This window comes from Branchiostoma belcheri, unplaced genomic scaffold (genome assembly GCF_001625305.1).
Source record: "Branchiostoma belcheri isolate BF01 breed outbred unplaced genomic scaffold, Haploidv18h27 scaffold30, whole genome shotgun sequence".
Classification (NCBI taxonomy): Eukaryota; Metazoa; Chordata; class Leptocardii; order Amphioxiformes; family Branchiostomatidae; genus Branchiostoma; species Branchiostoma belcheri.
This window is the reverse complement of record NW_017803910.1, coordinates 1,827,960-1,847,060: the sequence shown is the minus strand read 5'-3', so window position 1 is coordinate 1,847,060 and position 19,101 is coordinate 1,827,960. Positions and strand designations below refer to the sequence as shown.

General features: G+C 41.4%; 3 protein-coding genes across 3 annotated transcripts in view; 1 reads left to right on the top strand and 2 right to left on the bottom strand.

Moving 5' to 3' along the window:
• Positions 1–2,435, bottom strand: part of LOC109474149 (unconventional myosin-Ia-like) — a 30,169-nt gene extending 27,734 nt beyond the window's left edge. Inside the window, exon 1 of the mRNA XM_019774365.1 lies at positions 2,324–2,435. Coding sequence (XP_019629924.1) covers positions 2,324–2,354 — 31 coding nt within the window. The 5' untranslated portion in view covers positions 2,355–2,435. The remainder of the gene's footprint in view (positions 1–2,323) is intronic.
• Positions 2,436–5,733: 3,298 nt separating this feature from the next.
• On the bottom strand, positions 5,734–12,257 carry LOC109474117 (organic cation transporter protein-like). The gene is made up of 11 exons (XM_019774325.1): positions 12,119–12,257; positions 11,243–11,346; positions 10,406–10,560; positions 9,876–10,044; positions 9,396–9,534; positions 9,097–9,176; positions 8,645–8,791; positions 7,340–7,425; positions 6,930–7,038; positions 6,204–6,413; positions 5,734–5,881 (listed from the first exon to the last, which is right to left on the bottom strand). The coding sequence occupies exons 2-11, from the start codon at positions 11,290–11,292 to the stop codon at positions 5,734–5,736; spliced, it is 1,293 nt and encodes a 430-aa protein (XP_019629884.1). The 5' UTR covers positions 11,293–11,346; positions 12,119–12,257.
• Positions 12,258–14,716: 2,459 nt separating this feature from the next.
• LOC109474173 (potassium voltage-gated channel subfamily A member 1-like) lies at positions 14,717–18,944 on the top strand. Its single transcript, XM_019774423.1, has 5 exons — positions 14,717–15,646; positions 16,486–16,631; positions 17,199–17,358; positions 18,043–18,246; positions 18,628–18,944. Exons 1-5 carry the CDS (start codon positions 15,089–15,091, stop codon positions 18,934–18,936), a joined length of 1,377 nt encoding a protein of 458 aa, XP_019629982.1. The 5' UTR covers positions 14,717–15,088; the 3' UTR covers positions 18,937–18,944.
• Positions 18,945–19,101: the final 157 nt, after the last annotated feature.

The window sequence follows — 19,101 nt, the reverse complement described above, 5'->3', positions numbered from 1 at the left end:
TTTTGATTTATGGTTCTCAACTCAACTCAAATTACATATATTTTATATGGGAAAGTCTCATCCTTTGGCTTAGGTTTCATTTCAAAATTTTATCAATGGGTACGTAGTTAAGAACAAGGGTTGCTAATGTTAGTGGTTGCCAAAATAGTGCCGAAGTTTTCTCCAACCACGTGTGTGTTTTGGGGTGGACCGAGAATGTCCTTTCAATATAGAATTCAGTCAGTATGGCCTTTTGACATAAACAACCACGTGTACTATGTACGAAAACACCTATTCATATAACTTACTATATGTGATACCCTAGGAAATGGACTACAACTATGTTTTATTGCCATTCCAAACTAATTTCCAAGAATAAGGCTTGGCCAGGAGTCGGGTTACAACCGTGTCACTGATGTCAAATTCAACAGGGTAATAGGGCCTGGGTCAGGGTTCAAGAGGGCCCTAAAATAAGGCTTGAAAAGGCTACATGAGTCTGATGGACTGACATCGTCCTGTGTACAGTATTCTCTCCAATTTACAAGTTTAAAGATGGAACTTCTTGATCTGCAATTCATGCAAGGGGTATAATGCTTTTAAGAAATAGAAGAATCTGACAGTGATAGGGCAATGGAAAGGAGGGAGGATAACAGTAGAGAATGGACCAGCATGACATTAGAAGTGAAATGAAACAGGAAAAGGGTGGAGAGAACTGGTTTTCAGGTCAACTATGGTGCCCCAACGGTCAAATAGTTAGACTAAGGGATACAGACAGAATCTATATCATAATAATAGTAAGCATGTATTACATATCAGATAAAAGAAACTGAAAATCTGCCCAAATGTTGATCCCAATCCTTCCATAGCTTTGCTGAAATACAGTGCGAGGTGCACAGGGTGAAGAGGATAAGGGATAAGGGATGTGGACCAGCTGTTGGTCATCTGTCTTCTGACATGTTAGCACTGTCTCCACCATGTCTAGCCATGCTCTGAAATTACACTATCCAGGAACAGGCCATAAAAGTACTCAGACAGCTGATTTGTCGATAACGATTTGAAGAAAATGAATGTAGTCTAGCATGAAAAATATGAATGTATAACTTCTAGCATCCTTGCTGCCTCTGCTGTTTCACAACTTCTCTTAATTAACACAAAATATATACAAAGCCAAACCAAAACCATCATTGCCTTGGGGTACATGTTGCTGAAGTGTAAGAATTTGGAGGAAAAAATAGGTAAAATATATAATTCTGAAAAACAAAACAATTTTACTTTTATGATGACATTCAACCCATGAGATAATAAATAATTGTACAGTGACTAGGTGACTTTTTTTGTTAGAAAAAGAACAATCATAATATCACAGACTCGTTCATTTATGCCTATCATGTATGCCTACAATATGCCATCTGATGACACATTTGCACCAAACCACAAACAATATTGCAAGGAGCAAACATCCTATATTTACAGACCTGGGTCAGAGGGTCAGCAGTGTGGTTATCTTACAAGTGCCAACACTGTCCACAGTTCACATAGCAGGAACCAAAGTTCCAGTCTGTTACAGAGTTCTGAAATTCTACATCAATGTTGCTAAATGTGCGGAGCTATTCTTTGAATTTAAATCATTTTGTCTTCTTGACACTGTGTTTATTTATAATACCAGATAAATTTCCCATCAAATGCCAATATATAATTGATATACAATCTACAATGTAATATAATAAAAAAAGTCAATGCAAATGAGCTTATGCCAAGTAATTTTGAGAAATGCATACTACTGCTTACGAAATTTGTTACAAAATATGTTCACATGATGATAGAACACTAACAATAATTTTGTTTTGCCCACTTTGCTGCAAATGTAAGATTACAGAATGCATTACAGATTGACACATCTATACATTCATTTTATTACATTGTCATGTACAACTAGTAAGAATTCTGTTTAATGCATTAGAGATGTTGAAAGAATAGGAAATTTAAAATGAAGAAATTGTCCTGATTTGTCCATTATTTCTCAGTCCCACTAGCTTTTCTGGACTACATTGAACGGACATTAGCTATAGAATGATAGAGAACTATATAGCCTCTGACATTGAGCCAACTTGAATAGTGCTTGTAAATTATGTAATGCTGACATCTGAAACCCGCCTTTGGTCCTAAAATACATACTCAGAGACTTTGAATTACAACGTGCCACATGAACCGCTGACTCCACATACAACGCGCTTATAGTAAAGAAAATAAAAAGATCAAACCCAGAACAACTGAATACACAAACAGATTACCTTACAAAATCCACACACAGCTTCAGAAGATCTAGATATAAGACACACATTACCTGGGAAGGACATTGGCATTCGGAAGTCCATAGCTCCCTCATAGAATGTAAACTCAATACTTGTGGCCACTAAATACTCTGTCGTCTAGACATGGCCCAGCGCTTTCTATTTACGGCTGTGACTGGTTTTAGGGGAACCAATGGTATGCCAGCCATGTTGCAAGTACACGGGAGGATGCGCCTTTGTCATTACTGGTGTTTGAACGTTGCCCAGTTGGTCAACAATATTCTGGGGTGTTTGTGGCTCTCTAAACACAAACAAGCTAGAAGATGCACTCTTAGTCTTAGAGGTGCTCTGATTCTGATTCTCTGCATACAAGACAATATGCCTTTATTGGGTATTTTTTCTTAAATTGGGATGTGCCATTACAAGTAACTTGTGAAAGTTTTCAAAAAACTTCTGGTACTATTGTAGAGACTTTTGGAAAATCAGTGTAACTATCGCGACATATGGGTGTAACTCATTGTTTAAAAGTTGCTTGAAGTACCCACAAAATACATGTATGTATACACATACAACTTACACTTGTAAGGTATGTACATACTTTGACTTCCTGGTACTATATGTACTAGTAAGTAGTAATTATGTTTAAGCTAAAATTTTAACTGCATCAGATTCTTTAGAATTTTATTCCCAGTATTGTCTTAAGCTAAATTATACAAAAGCAAGTACGTACTAAACAAAATTTTTAATGTAGCTCAGAACTTTTATCAACTTACAAAAGTAAATCTGCCAGTCCCCAGCCAAGAATTATACTTAATCTCCAGTGGGAAAAAGCGATTTAGACCTTACTGCAATTGTACTACTAGTGGGCCAGAATAGAGAATACCACAAAAACCCCGGGCCCACCTGGAAACATGCATGGGCTTAAATGATCACACCCCCCCCCTTTTCTGGCCCCAACTCCTGGTCTGTTTTGGCAGACAATATTGCAGATACACCCCCTAGCAGAACTTGAACAGACTGTCTACTTACTAATAGTCTAATAGTAATACACAAGGACATTGTAAAAGTAGGTAAAACAGTAATCTTCAACCGAGGTGAAGCATCATGCTTTTAGTTTTACAAGTACATGATCTATGGCTACTTTAAGTGCAATGTGGCTTTGCCACTTTTGCCACATTTTGTAGTAACAGCTAAAAATTGTTTTAAAATTCTAGTTTTATCTGCAATTCACAGAATAGAGAAAAAAAGGGGTTAATGACCTACAAAAGATCCAGATATTGAATCTGTCAGGCACGTCCACCACTTACCTTAAGTCTAAATCCAAACGATGTAAGATCCCCTCAGATCCCAGATGGAATGGTGGGAATGTTCCTGAGTGGTGTGGAATTCAGGCTGTTCAGATACTTCAGTCTGGAAATGCGGAAGTCAGACTCTAAACTGCTTCCCTTGATAATTAAGAACTTGGGGAAAGATGGAAACAACATTTGATAATTATTCAATGGCAAAAAAAAACAATTCCTTAATTCCTTTGGTATTATTTTACACTGTCAAACTTGTAAATGTGTTTATACACAATAAAAATGTTACTTAAGCAACGGGACATAGATTTTTAAAACTGCCAGCTTTTCATAGTTTTCAAAATCTATCAAGTTGCTTGAGTAACCGTTTTCTTGAGTATCTCATTACCTGGATGTCTAACCTTCATCGCTGTAACGTTACAGATATTTATATTTCTTAACGTCTCTTTCTGAAATTCAGTCAATTTATGATTATAAAATCATATTGATGTAATAGAACTGATAGAAGCAATAACATACTTTGGTTATAGATCTATTTTGGTTTTGATGGCCAACATTTAATCCGAACGTTAAAAAATGGTACTAAAAAAGTGACGTTAACTTACTCTGTTTCAACATTCAAAACTTTATGACCCGATTATCCAACCTTTCGCAGGAGAAAGCTTATACCACTTCCTAAAGACAGAATACCTGCATATCTACATGTGTACACTACAAACCACACACCGTAATGTTGTAAAAGACTGCCTAACTGATTTTGCATTGTTCGCATTTTTCACACCCTTTTTTTTTCATGCATCAAAGACCTCACCTGCGTAACCAACAAAGTTCCCACGATCAAAGTTGTTAAACGCACAAACCTTAACCCAAACTTGCGATCTCGGGAGAAGCAGGCATCTAGGAGTTGTTGTGCGGTTCTTGTCGGTTGGAAAAGTGAAGAATGTTCGTGATTTGGGGGGAAACTTTGGTCCAAACACGGAAATAGGTGTGCCCCGTGGGTGCCATGTTGTATGACGTCACGGGGTCAGAGGTCATATAGGTGGAGCATGAATTCAAGCAGATGTTGGGAGAGAAAAATGTAACGTTTTCCGCCTACGAAGTTTTTGTGACCTACGCCCCTCAGCAACAGAGGGCTGCATGACTTTTTTCCCTCCAGAATTATATCTTGGAAGAAAGACCGTCGCTAAGTAGCTAAATGAAAGACTGCACCACTTCGAAAGGCCTATAAAAAGCATTGTGACGTTACATACTATAACAGTTACTAGTAAATACAATTAAACACTTGAAATAAAGTACATTTTTGTACTGAAATTAGCCGGAGCTAAATATCAGCTAATAAGAGAAACGTTTTATCAGAGGGAAAATATTTTTCGATTTCAACAACTTGATGAGGTAAGTGACCTTGCCCAGACGGCTGTTACCATGGTAACTGGTGTCCGATTACATTATGTAGCAAGTGGCAGAGTTGAAAAAGAGGAATACGAAGCTGGTAATAAGAATTAAAACACAGAACACAATGTACCAAACAAGTCTTTGTTCTTAGGAGGTTTAATAGATGCATAAAGACTGACATATTGATAGATATAGGATGTACACTGATATAAATTGATTTATTTTTTATAAAAAGAACCAAGCACGATTGTCGAATAACCCTCTTAGATGCATCATATACGATATAGTGACATGTTAAAGTGAAAAATACCCTACAGTTAGTATAACATTAAACGTAAATCAAGGGAGCTATATCCGTGAATGTGCTTGAATCATCCATTACATTATATAATACACTATGCCGTTCAGAGATTGTTCTGAAGCTAGTTTTAAAAATCAATAATCGTGTATTAAAAATTATATAACAAACATATAAGTATATAAGGAAATTCTAAAACTTTGGAAAAGCAGACGCTACATCGTAAAAGAACGTTGAACATGATGGAAAAAAAATATTCTAATCCCATACGGAACTGTAGCTATGTACCAGTAGATGCCATACTTTGTACTTTGTACATTGCAATTGTTGTGCAATAAGGTTAGCCTGGGTGCTATCCGTCTTGTAACGGGGCTCCTTGCACTCGCTACCCCGAAAAAATGGGATAGCGAGCGCAATGAGCCGCGTTACAAAATAGATGGCACCCAGGTTACAGATTTTAGACAGTTACAATTGATTACAATGCTGTGTCGTCGGAGAGGTCATCACGTGCGCTGTCGTCCGTCTTTTCACCAGCGTTCTCTTCCTCCTGATAGGCGCTGTTCTGATGCGCCTCGCCGTGCTTCTCAATATCAGACAGGTAGACCGACCTCGGCTTTCTCTTACTGAAATTATGATGATAATAATAATAATGTAATTCTTTACTGCATCTTTCTGCCCAGATGGATTAATGCACATATGGCCACATGTATGTGGTCTTATAAGGATGTAAAGTATAAAGCATGGAACACTAATATGGTTCACTATAACTCTAAATACTAAAAGTCTATTGTTAAATTGCTACACTATAACGCTGAATACTAAATGTCTATTATCAAAACACTGTATTAATCTAAGTACCGAATAAAAAACAGAGATTGAACTTTTTCGTCAAACTTGCAAACCAGTGATTGTCAATAAAGAACTTTGCTATTAAACCAAACTTACGTCCCAAAATTCTCCGCCTCCTCTGTTGTCTCGGGTAGGTCAGCACCCATCGTCTCGGGCAAGAACAAGGCGATAGCTCCGGCCAGAACGGCACATCCGCCGAAGATAGCGAACGGGAGAGGCAGCCACAGCTGCTTGGAGTAGACCACGAACGGCGAGACCACGCCGCCGATACGCGCCCACATGGACCCGGCACCCACGGCGACGTTCCTGGGAAAATATGCATATCGGCATGGCATCTATCTTTGTGATATTATCTTGAACCCAAATTATAAAAGTGTGCAAGGGATAAAATTGTGCAATCCTAATTAACAGGTTGTTTTGTGTTAAGCCCCTGTAACACATGCATTCAGAACCTTTCCGCGACCACCAATCAACCAAGATTGGCTGAAGTTCAGGGCAATCTGACCAGATTTAGGCCACGCCTACCTTAATCACATACCAATTGAATCGAATTTGAGTTAAATTTGAGCCAAATTTGTCTCCCGCATACTGATGACCTACTCACGTACGCTAGCCAACCACAATGGCCGCACCTTCCTTCCGAATGTTTTAAACGTTTTGAAACAATCGGCTGGTACCGCCGAACAGTAGCCGACCTCGCCGAACACCAGCCAACCACAGCCGAACTTGCTTCCGACCTATAAATTCCTTACCATGGTTGGGGGGAGTTCGGCAGTGTTATGGAGGCCAGGGGCTTTACTAAATGCCGTGATGTGTTCTCACCTGAGAATGGTTGGGTTGAGCTCAGCAGACATGATGTAGCTGATGTTGAAGCAGGCAGAGATGGAAAGTTTCCCCAACATCGCCAGCGCGATAGACAAAGGCGCCAGGTCTGAGATCATATGCAAATGATAATACAGATAAATAATAGATAATGACAATTCAGCATTCAATATTAGATACTGTTGAAGTGAAAAATTTCAAGCCTCTTAATGTATGCAGTTTTAAGCAACATCGCGTAGTCAGAATATGACAAAATGTGCAGTTGTATGTAGGAAACACTTCTTATGGCCAGTAGAATCGATAATGCATTGTTATAGAGTTGCAGCTCATGTGCATAGTACACGTATTGACTATTTTACAGTTATTTGCTATCTTTCAAGTACGTACACGAAAAGCTAACCAGTACTTACGCTCTGGAACATACGGTGGTGCCAGGAAGGGACTGATGATGCAGGCAATGCCCCCTACCGTCATGTACAGGCACTGACACTTCGGCCTGCAAATGCATAATGTTGATTTGATTCTATGGATGACATCCTCCGGGAGCCCCAAAACTGATGCGCGCGTGCGAATAAAAAAAGTTTTGCAAAAAAAAAAAAGTTGTTTTCATTATGAAATCTACGTGGTCATGAGGGTTGAACAAATGGGACAGAATATGGTTTGGCGAATAATCTAATCTTCAAGTTCATTTCCTAACAATTTCGTCTTTTTTCGTTTGATTTTGGCATTCTACGACATTGGTATAGTTTTTACTTATTTTTTTGTAACTTACGGTATATTTTTGCTCATTTTGCAACTGTTTTGTACGATTTACAGTATGGTTGAATTTTTTTTTTGGAAACGGCCGAAAATTCATGCGCGCGCGGATGTCATCCATATAATCAAATCAACATGGCATAAGGTAGTAGAAAACACATGAACTTGCAAAATGTATTTATGGACTTCGTAGATTTGTACCTTTAAACGCACTTATTTCTTGCTAAAATGTAGATCTGATGCGTCTAACCACGTCCAGAATATTAAGAGGCATCATGATCAAGTGAGGTAAGTAATTAATTATAATTATAAGTTTCTGTAAGCATTCAGGGCGTGAGAACTGTTGTATCCAGAATCATTCTCAGACATGTTCTGGATAGTCCAGAACCGTACCCACGGTTATCCAGAACCATGCCTAATCCTAACCCTAACCCATTCAGGCATAGAACTAGATAGATATGGTTTGGAACACGACAAGGGCATCCAATGGACTTAAGGCCACACCAAGTAAATTTTATGGATGACGTCCGCGCGTGCATTGATTTTCGCCTGTTCCTAGAAAAAAAAACAAGAAATTCTGCTTCCTGTAACTATGACCAAAGAGTCATGACAGTGCCGCAAATCGTCAGATTGACGTGAAACCTGTAACGCGAAAACAGGGCAGGACGACAACTGCTGTTCCACCTGATTTATTGCTGTTTTGATGCTGAATAATATTATAAAAGACTTGCTTGTTACACTGTGTCACCTTATTCAATTTGTGTCCTAACATTTGTCGTCTCTTAGTATATTTCTAATCTAGGCATCTTGTTTTTTAGGGCCCTTCTTGTTTTTTTTCGCCCTCTCGCATTAGATTTAGGGTCTCCAACGGACGTCATCCATAAAATTTACTTGGTGTGGCCTAATAAAACAAAACAAAAAAAAACTTATGATTCACAAACAAAGAGGTTCGTGCTTACCGACCGAGGATGTCAAGTAAGTAGTAGGAACTGAAGAGTCCCGGGATTTCCACAAAACCTCCGAGGAAGAAGGCGACATAGTCGTCTATACCGGGCAGAGAGGACGTGTTCAGGGACAGGCCGTAGAACACCATAGAGGTCACAAACCTGGAGAGAACAGATGGAACATGGATGAGAGGAGCACGTCGGCAGAACAATTTCTTTTCACGGTTTTCGTTGGACATTTGGTCAACGTTGCATCAGAATTTTGCCCGTTGCAGATGATATATTTTCTGACACAACATTTGAAACTATACACTGGAAGTCATCATTAGATACGACCTTAAACGATATGTTCTGCCGAAGTGTTGCTTTGGGTCAGCACAGGAAGACTGCTGTATAGGCTATAAAAATTACGCAGATATGAGTATGATAGCTCAATAATATTTTCGCATCATAAAACGAACACTCACCATTGATAGAACAGATTGAGGTTCCGTATCAACAGGTTGCGTGTGCGCAGTAGGTCAATGGCAGTGTACCTCCGATCGTTCTTTAAAAGAAAAAAAATGAACCTTGAAACAATAGAAACAATTTATGTCCAATCTTATCAAACTTAACAACTTTCAACCCCTGACAAAGATTACATATATGCATATGACATCTGCACACATCCATTCCTGTCCTTGGTGCTGAAACTTTCGACCACACTTCTGAATGAGCTTACTTACAAGTCTGGTACAGTACATTACAGAACATTCATTCACTGTACCTTTTTCTTCTCGTTCCTGTAGTTCAGCACGTCCTCTGGCACGGTCACACCGTTGAACTTGGCAATCCTTTTCACAATGGCGGCCGCTTCGTCATGTCTGTCCACGGAGATCAGCCACCTTGGGGACTCAATCAGAAATCTGCGGCATAAGAGAGAGGGAGAAAATAGAGAGTTATTATGTTTACCTTCGCAGTAGGAAAAGAGGTCGCTTTTGCTCTGTTTAGTTTTTCTTCTCTAAACACATAAGGTCATTGACCTGGACCAGACGTCTGTCATCATGGTAACTGGTGATGTAGCGGACACCCTGTGGTGTTTAGTTATGTAGCAAGTTGCAGGACAGAGTTGGAGAGTTTCGCTACCATATAACGTTATATGAAGCTACTTTACTGAAATGACACTGTCAGAAACTGTTCAGTTGCTGACAGTCACATAGCAGTGCTCGCTGCTTGCGAATGGAGATGGTAAAAACTAGCGACCTACGGCCAACTGAAGAGCAGAAACACAGTAGGAAGGGTCATGGTGAGCTGTAGCGGTCGCCAGTTCCGGATGCCCCACGCCATGAGCGCGTAGATCATGTACCCTGTGGCGAAGGCGACGTGAGGCAGGGTGGCTGTCCATGTGCGCATGTCCGGGCCTGTTAGCTCCGTCCCTGGTCCGAGAAGGAATGAGATAGATATTAGAAAAATACATTGTATAGACTATGATTTGCATATTGTACACAAACATGGCACAGGACGTTGTGTTCACGGAGAACTGACTTGGCGCAGGCCACTCGCCGAGCTGAGAAGACCTAATCAAGTACAAGTACATAGAAAATTCTACGTACAATATAACAGAACATGGTTTTTGTACAGGATACAAAGCTACTCATTTACACCTAAGTGAAGTGAGGAAAGTAGTGTCGAGTGCTTTTCCCAATGGCATCGGGGTATGTTGGTGGATTTGAACACAGGACCCATCAGTTCTAGGCCAAACACCACACCATGATACACGATGCAAATTTAACTTACCGATAACAAAAGCGGAGAGGAATATTCCCGACACTGTAGTCCCGACCAGAAGCCGAGCGATGACGAAGACTGTATAGTTCGGGGCGACGGTCACGATCGCACCGAACACGATCATCAGGAAAAGGCTGATGAAGATGGTTTTCTTCCTGCCGATGCTGAGAAAAAAACCAGAAGATTGTGAGCTAAGGGAGCGTCACGATTTCATAAAACAAACATCTGTTGCGTCGATGAAGGTTAGACATCCAGGTAATACAATACGCCAAAAAGCAGCTCAAGCAACTGGATATGATTTTGTAAAATCATATCCAGTTGCTTGAGTAACTACTTTTTGGCGCAAACATCTTGCTTCTAAGCGACACAATTTTTTTGTCGAGGGGGCCCCGGGGGGAGGAAGCCAACTAAGAAGGCTGGCTGAAATGTGTAATCATAATAATGGACTAGACTAGCTATGCTATTTGCCATGTCTAAGTGATTGAATTGCCATGTCTAAGTGATTGAATTGCCATGTCTAAGTGATTGAATTGCCATGTCTAAATGATTGAATTGCTATGTCTAAATGATTGAATTGCCATGTCTAAATGACTGAACGTTCCCTGTTCACAACCACATTTTAATAAGAGCCGACGTTTCGATGGCAGGGAGGAAATAACTGGTTTACTGTGCACTGACACTAGGTGTTACTGGTTCACTGTGCACTGACACTAGGTGTTACTGGTTCACTGTGCACTGACACTAGGTGTTACTGGTTCACTGTGCACTCCACTGAAGCTAGGTAACATGCGTGAAACTATTCATGTATGTCTGAGTGATTTTGCAAAATAATCTGTAAACACATACAAGTCTGCCAGCTGTCCGAAGCCAATAGCCCCGATCAGAACACCACACATGTAGATAGACTGGGACAGGCTGTTCAACCAGTAGTCGTCACACACCAGGTTGAACTAGTTTGAGAAAATGTGCTTCATCAGTTGATAAAGTTTTACTTGTATTAGATATATCCAAATCTAGGGCGCGATTAGAACAAAATGTCTAACTTTTCAAAACACATTGTAACAACAATTGGCGCAACGAAACATGGACAAAAAGACGTTTATTCATGTATTATAGAACAAGAGGGACTTAAACAGGGTCCTCAATAATTAAATTTCTAGATGTACATTACTAGAGCTTCGCAGTACAGGCGTTTTGACAAGAGATAAACACGACCATATCACTGATGTTCTGGGATCAACAAAACTCGTCACGTGCTTAATCAACCTTTCAAAGACGGACGTCCTTTTGAATGCCGCAAATACAGTTGTCATACAAAGGTCTACATATAGCCGTAAGTACACTGACACTGTAAAACATTCACCATTGAACACACAGGGGCATGGACGTTGACACTTCTGACCCTTAAACAGCGACCTTTCAATCATTGATCATACATATACCTTGTTTTACATCATCCAAACAGTCGTCTTGCCTGTGTTACGTTACATGTCAAACTCTCATCCGGTAATCATGCAATATTATTGTATCCCTGCATAAAGCCCAATTTGGAATCCACATTTTAAAGTAGTATCCTTTTATGATGAAAGGACAACCAAAATTATCAAAAACCATGCATACAGTAGTCGACCCTTAGGATTAAGGTTCACCAAACTGTACATAAACCACTCTACTTGGCTTTGTTGGACGCAGACCAGCGTGCCATCTCTGCTAAGCAGTTACCTCGGTAAAGATGCTGCTCTTGTACTGTCTGGTGTCGTACCAGTAGCCGTGGTCGCACGACTGTGTGAGTCTGTCGTCTGTTGTCCTGTTGTGGGCGGGGTAAGGGCACGACAGGTTGCCGATCTCATATCGTGTCACCACGTACCTGAAATCCAATTGGCAAAGTCAGTATTAAATTGGATGGCAGTGTCATTGGTAGGACAGCGAAAAAATACCAGTGCAAAAAAAAGAAGAAACCCCCGATAAAAATGCCTAAAACAAGCCGAAGCATTAGATTTGTCATATACTCATTAAAAGCGTCCGCCAAAGATATTGGCATGGAAAAAGTCTGACAAGTGTACACAACAATAGATTGTTATAAGACTGGCCTACCTTGTACACCCACTATACCGCCAACCTGTCCCAGAAGACGTCCGTTCTATCGGTAAGGAATAGTTTAAGACACAGTCGGTGTAGTTGGACGGCAGCCCCGAATCCTCCGTCTCAGGGACCGCACAGTGGAAGTCCGTCTCGGCGTCTAGAAATGTGCTCCCGAGCTGGTGGAATGGCGTAGTGATGCCGACCAATAGGCACATGTAGTAAGTCATCCGCTGGAACTTCCCGTAGGAACCTATGTGTTTCATCGACTGGTCGAAGTCAACCATTTTGGAAGTTTTCCTACAGCTAGCCCAGTTTTAAAGACAAAATACTACACACCCACCGTGGTGGCAGCGTTACACAAAACACGTGCAAAATAATCTAGTAGAATTGTCTGGAAGTTTCAAAATAGCTGTCCACCAAAGGCATGCATTAGTACTGTACTACTGTTGGCAACAACAATCTCTGTAGTGAGTGAACACCCGGGCCGGTACAGGTCGAGACGACCAATAAAACAATGACGTATGCAAATATTTGGATAAAACCAAGTGTCCTGATTTCTCTTCTTGTCCACATAGGCTAGCAAAACAGTTTGGACAGTGTTTAAGCAAAGCAATGAAATATCAACTAAGAGAGAAAAAGAGAGGACTGAAATGAAAACCCTTAAGCTTCTTTTTAATACCGTTTATATTTACATAACTATATTGGTTTTCTATTTTCTCCGCATTTGACAACATGCATTTGGAGTATTTAAACGGAAGCAATACACCCAGTAAACTGAACTTGATGAATGCATTAGGTTATGTATCGCTTAATTAAGAAGCACGTGGGCTGTAGACTAGTCGGATGAAAACAAATTAATCATCAACCTTGTGTACATTGCATTGTATTGTGTTGACTCCTGCTACCTTTGTGAGTAAGGTCCACAGATCTAAAGTGCACAGAACTTGGCACCGCTATCAGGTACCTGTCAGGCGGGGGGCGTGGACAAAGAATGGGGCTGACAAGAGTTGAATATTAACTTGATTAGGGCCTTATGTAATATCACGATCAACACACAGCACTAAAAAAGCCTTCACATACAGAACTACTGCAGCATGGAACTCTCTACCACATGGGTTACAAACAGTGTCATCACATGAGAAGTTCAAACAAGGCCTACTGAAGGACGCGAGGGACATGAATAAGTAAAGCACATACAATGTTACACATTTGTTTCTTTTAAATGTGTGTGTGTGTGTGTGTGTGTGTGTGTGTGTGTGTGTGTGTGTGTGTGTGTGTGTGTGTGTAGTGAGTGTGTGTGTGTGTGTGTGTGTGTGTGTGTGTGTGTGTGTGTGTGTGTGTGTGTGTGTGTGTGTGTGTGTGTGTGTGTGTGTGTGTGTGTGTGTGTGTGTGTGTGTGTGTGTGTGTGTGTGTGTGTGTGTGTGTGTGTGTGTGTGTGTGTTTGTCTGCGATTTGTCACGGCAATTCAAATAGGTTTGGTTAATTGTCTTGGTATTAGGTATGTGAATAGGTCTTTATGACGAGAACTCAAAATGATTAGATTTTTGGTTCCCTGGCAGCTTGTTTTCACAGAGCCACTTTATATCGATCAATATCTCAAAAAAAGTTCAAATGCAAATGAAAGCACCACTTAAACGTGGCTACAGAAATGCCAAACAAAGCTCTCAGAAACAGAGCACGTTCTGCCTGCGGTGAAGAGACTAGAAGAGCCCGACCTTGCAACAATTACAACTGCCCTATTAGGTGACCCGGGAGAAACCATGTCGGAAGCGTGCATAGGTGCGTCTCTAACCACCTGTGAAGAAATAAACAACCCCGACACGTTTCAAAAGTCGTGATCTATCCAGCCATTGTATCTTTGAGATGTCTACCTAGAGGTTTGCGTTCATGTTCCGGCATTCTTTCACAGTGCCACAACATACAACAGCTGGTTAGAATGTTTGCTTCCCTGTCACAAGCGTTATTTCACTAAAGACACGTCCAGCATACATAATTTTAACCCAGATTAACGGAAAGACTTTGAATTCGAGTCTGTTTTCCTACATTTACACATTCTGTGTTTTTCAGTAAATAGTGTGAATGGTTTGATACGTTTTAAGGTATAAAGATCGTATTGGCACTGTCAATAAATGGTTTCATTTTATTTACTTAAGTATTCATGCGAGCAGTAATGTCAAACAAACCCCCACTCTCTAACTTCAGTGGTATCGCCCAAACCCGTCCAACTGGTCTTGCATAGTGCATCCCTTAGCTGTGTGATCCACGTTGTCCTGTCGTCCGGGGCTTAAGTACAATAACAGCGCGTTACCATGTTTAAATCTATGTCGAACTTTTCGAGGGATACGAGATAGCACAAAGAGGATCCTCCTTTTCCAAGAGTGTGTGATTTCTGCGACAGAAAAGCGGATGCTGTTGTGTTCTTTGAGCCAGTGGTGAACAATGTGCGCGATTGAATGGATTTTTGGCCTCGGGCTGCTGCAGTATTGTTGTCAACTACTCTCGCTGAGTTAGTGTGTCTGAACAGAAGACTGCTAGAACGGAAGACAACGCAGGCAAGGCTTTTATTCTTCTTTTTTGTACTAGAACTAGACAGTCCGGTAGCAGGCAGAAATGTCTTCGCATCGGCATATCCTTAGGATCAACGTGTCGGGACTGAAGTTTGCGATCTGTTGCTGTAAGTTGGACCAGTACCCGGGCACTCTACTGGGCAGCCCCAAGCGACGAGCGAAGTACTACGACCCGGTACGACGGGAATACTTTCTCGACCGACACAGGCCGACCGCCGAGGCGGTCTTCCACTTCTATCACAGCAGCGGGACGCTACAGAAGCCCGAGGAGGTGCCCATGGACACTTTCATAGAAGAACTCAAGTTCTACGATCTCGGAAAGGATGTTATGGAAGGATACTTGCGAGAGCAGGGCTACGTGCCCAGGAAGCAACACCCTCTTCCGCCGGAAAGTCAGAAGTTGAAGCGGACGATCTGGCTGCTTTTTGAGCACTCCAACAGCTCCAAGGCGGCCACGTTCATTGCGGTGGTCTCGATAACGTTCATTCTTGTCTCCATCATCGGGCTGTGTTTGGAGACCCTGCCCGTGTTTCATAAGGATAAAGCCAGACACGACGCTGAAAAACGGAAAAACTCAACCTACTCTTCACATGAAGCTTGGGTAAGATTTATTAATAATCAGTGAATTGTAGCTAATGACAGTTTTACAGAAAAAAAAATTGTTTTAAGTATAAATAAAATCCTTTCTTGAAACTATAAAAGAAATAGATAGTGTTGTCTTTTACTTCATGTACTTCACAAGGATAAAGTCACAGATTCAAAATAAGCACTTCGAATTCGCAAGTGTAGTCATCTTGCATACAATTGTAACAAAGTATTGGGACAAGGGTAGCACTACCATTTATTTGAGTATACCTTGTAAATATATATAATTGCCTCCCATTTAACCGATCGGATATACTGGTATTATTACAATTTTCTTATTTGTAAGTTATGCCCTAGGGCTAATTGCAACATGAAAGAATGCATAGGTAGAGTATACGTTATACAGACAGTGCAAGTTAAGAGATTTGACAAGTGGAACAAAGTACTACTCTAAGATTTGCTGCGGAATACAATCTAAGCTTTTGGGGTTTGAAAGCAGTGGTACCAAAGAAAAAAAAAACAAAAAAAGGGACTCCTCACGTCGCTTGTTCCTGGGCTATTTCAAGTATTACGAATATGAAATGATGACAAAAATGTTTGAAATGGCAGTACATGTCAATATCAGACAGATTTTTTTTCAACATTTCATGACTGGACATGGTGACTGCTCACTCAAATTATATTAATATCAACTTATTTTAAGCCACCAACAAACGAGAGGACAAATACAGGACAGGACAGGACAATACTCATGTTTAGTTGACTGAGGAAAGTCGTGTAAAGTACCATGACATAATATTATTGGTTTATTTTGTTTTCCTACCCTGAAATTGCATTGAATGTCCTTGACTACAGAGCAGACTGGAGGAAGAGATGGAGACAGGAGACCCGTATAAGGACGACCCGTTCTTCCTCCTGGAGACCGTCTGTATCTGCTGGTTCACCATAGAACTCATCCTCCGCTTCTACTCCTGTCCGAACAGAAGGGTCTTCTTCAAAAGGTGCGGTATCACACTGTCCTGTTGTTGTAATCTCCACCAGACTAACAGGGCGGGTTCAGAAAGACATTAAATTTAGCCAAATAGGCGGAATAATTGACCGTTTGGCGTTCATTTGCCCGAGGGGGAAATGAGACCATAACAATGCTTAGCCTTTGGCTTTTCTGACACCTGGCGTCTTTTCAAGCGTTTTTACCAGGCATTCTTTTTGTGTACCGGTATCTTTTTTTTTTTCACCAAGAAGAGGTTTAGGTTTCATTTTTGAAATTTTTCATGCCTTTTTTCGGTCTTTCTTCTTTCTAGAATGAGTTAATCTCCCGATTTAAATTCCCCATAGATATACAATGTGATGATCTCCAGATCTCGTTCCCATAGGTGTATAATGTGTTAATCACCCGATCTCGTTCCCACAGCATGCTGAACGTGGTGGACCTGCTCTCCATTCTGCCTAACTGCGTGACGCTGGTGATCGCGGCGTTAGCCGGGCTGTAATGTGTTATAATGGGTCTAGTGGTCTATAATGTGAAAAGTGGTCTATAATACATTAATGACCCGATCTCGTTCCCACAGCATGCTGAACGTGGTGGACCTGCTCTCCATCCTGCCGTACTACGTGACGCTGATTATCGCGGCGTTAGCCGGACATGACCAGGACATCGACCTGCGGTTCCTGTTCGTCCTGAGGGTGCTGAGGACCTTCAAACTGTCCAGGTACAACCGCGGCTTCAAGGTAAGGGTTCAGGTTCAATGAAAAACAGCAAAATTTAGCCAAGTGGGGAGACTAATTGTTCGGGGGGTTCGGTACATACCATTGGCCAGTCAGACCCTTGCCTGAGGGTGCTGAGGACCTTCAAACTGTCCAGGTACAACCGCGGCTTCAAGGTAAGAGGTCAGGGACGGGCACCCAGTAATTTGAGGTGACGCCTATATCATGCTACATGTAATGCTTCAAACTTAACTGTTTTTAAAACATTTTACGAGTCTTATACGCTTTTGAAGCAATCTACATATATGTAATGCGGGTTTTTCTTGATTGGGAGAAAGCTTCATTCTGTGTGTGTGTGCGAAACTTGAAGCTGTGGATATCTGGTGTCTTTGGCATGGTAGGTGTTGACCAAGTGAAGAAATTTTTAGACTAAAGGCCCCCAGCGCCTTTCTAAGGCACTGCAGGAGGACTGTTTTTTTATATCTTGCCCTGGACATGCTACAGTGACCGTTTTGGGATGGTAGATACATGTAGCTCTTGCGTAACATAGGCTTGAGCTCCCTATTACTCTTGTTCTGTAACTGCAGAACTTCTTTTTTCAAACGTGTTCTGGAAATGCCATGGCCCTGTAGGTTACTAATGATACAGCTCTTGGCTTGAACTGCTTTGCTTGTAATCACGAGTATATTCTCTGTCCCTCTAACCCAGGTCCTGGGTAAGACGCTGGCGCGCAGTCTGTCAGATATCGGCATGCTGATGGTGTTCCTATCCATCGTGGTGGTCCTGTTCTCCTCCATCATGTACTTCGTGGAGTCGGCGGACCCGGAGACGAAGTTCCAGTCCATCCCGGACGGCTTCTGGTGGGCCATCATCACCATCGTCACGGTGGGGTACGGAGACATGTACCCAACTGTAAGTTACCTTCATATCACTATTGGTATATCTGTATGTGTGTACCTATGCCTACACGCTCTGTTTGAAATGTCCCAACGCTGTATATCCTTCTTTTGTTTTATTTAACTCTTTAGTCCTTAAACACGCTGCTCTTTTAACTTTTGAAGGGTGAAAATATGTTACTGGATTTTCCCACTTGATTAGTTTCGATATTTTGCAAAGTCTGACACCGATTTAGTCAGTTGACTGCCAATGTAAGACTAATCATCATCATCAACCATTAGTACATCTCATTATCTGATCTTTTGTGTTAGTAATTGACGATATAAATGCCAACAAAATTCAGACTGATATGTCTATTACCGCCGCTGCATATAATACATCCACTTTTTACCACAGACCACCTTCGGAAAGCTCATCGGCGCGCTTTGCGTCATATCCGGTCTGCTGTCCATCGCGCTTCCGGTTCCCGTCATCGTCTCCAACTTCGAGATGTTCTACAACCAACAGGTCATCGAAGAGGACGAACCGGAGGAGGAGATAAAGGACAAGGAAGAGCCGGAGGAACTGGCCACCCTGTCCGACATCCACTCCCTGTCTGAGCGGCAGAGTGATGTGGACAGCGGTCTGGGCAGGTCCCCTCTTCATTCCATCCGGTCAAAACTGGCCAGCGACAAGAAGGACTTGGATCGAGAGTCGATGGTCTAGAATTACCATGAAGTTTTGTATATTGTATCGAGAACAACACGTCGACACAATGAACCGCACGAAACTCGCAATGTATTGGGCATAGCACTTAGGCAGAACGTCTCATTTAAGGACGTATTCGCGTATTTAGGGATGACATCCCGTCTATAGTTTTAAAATATTGTG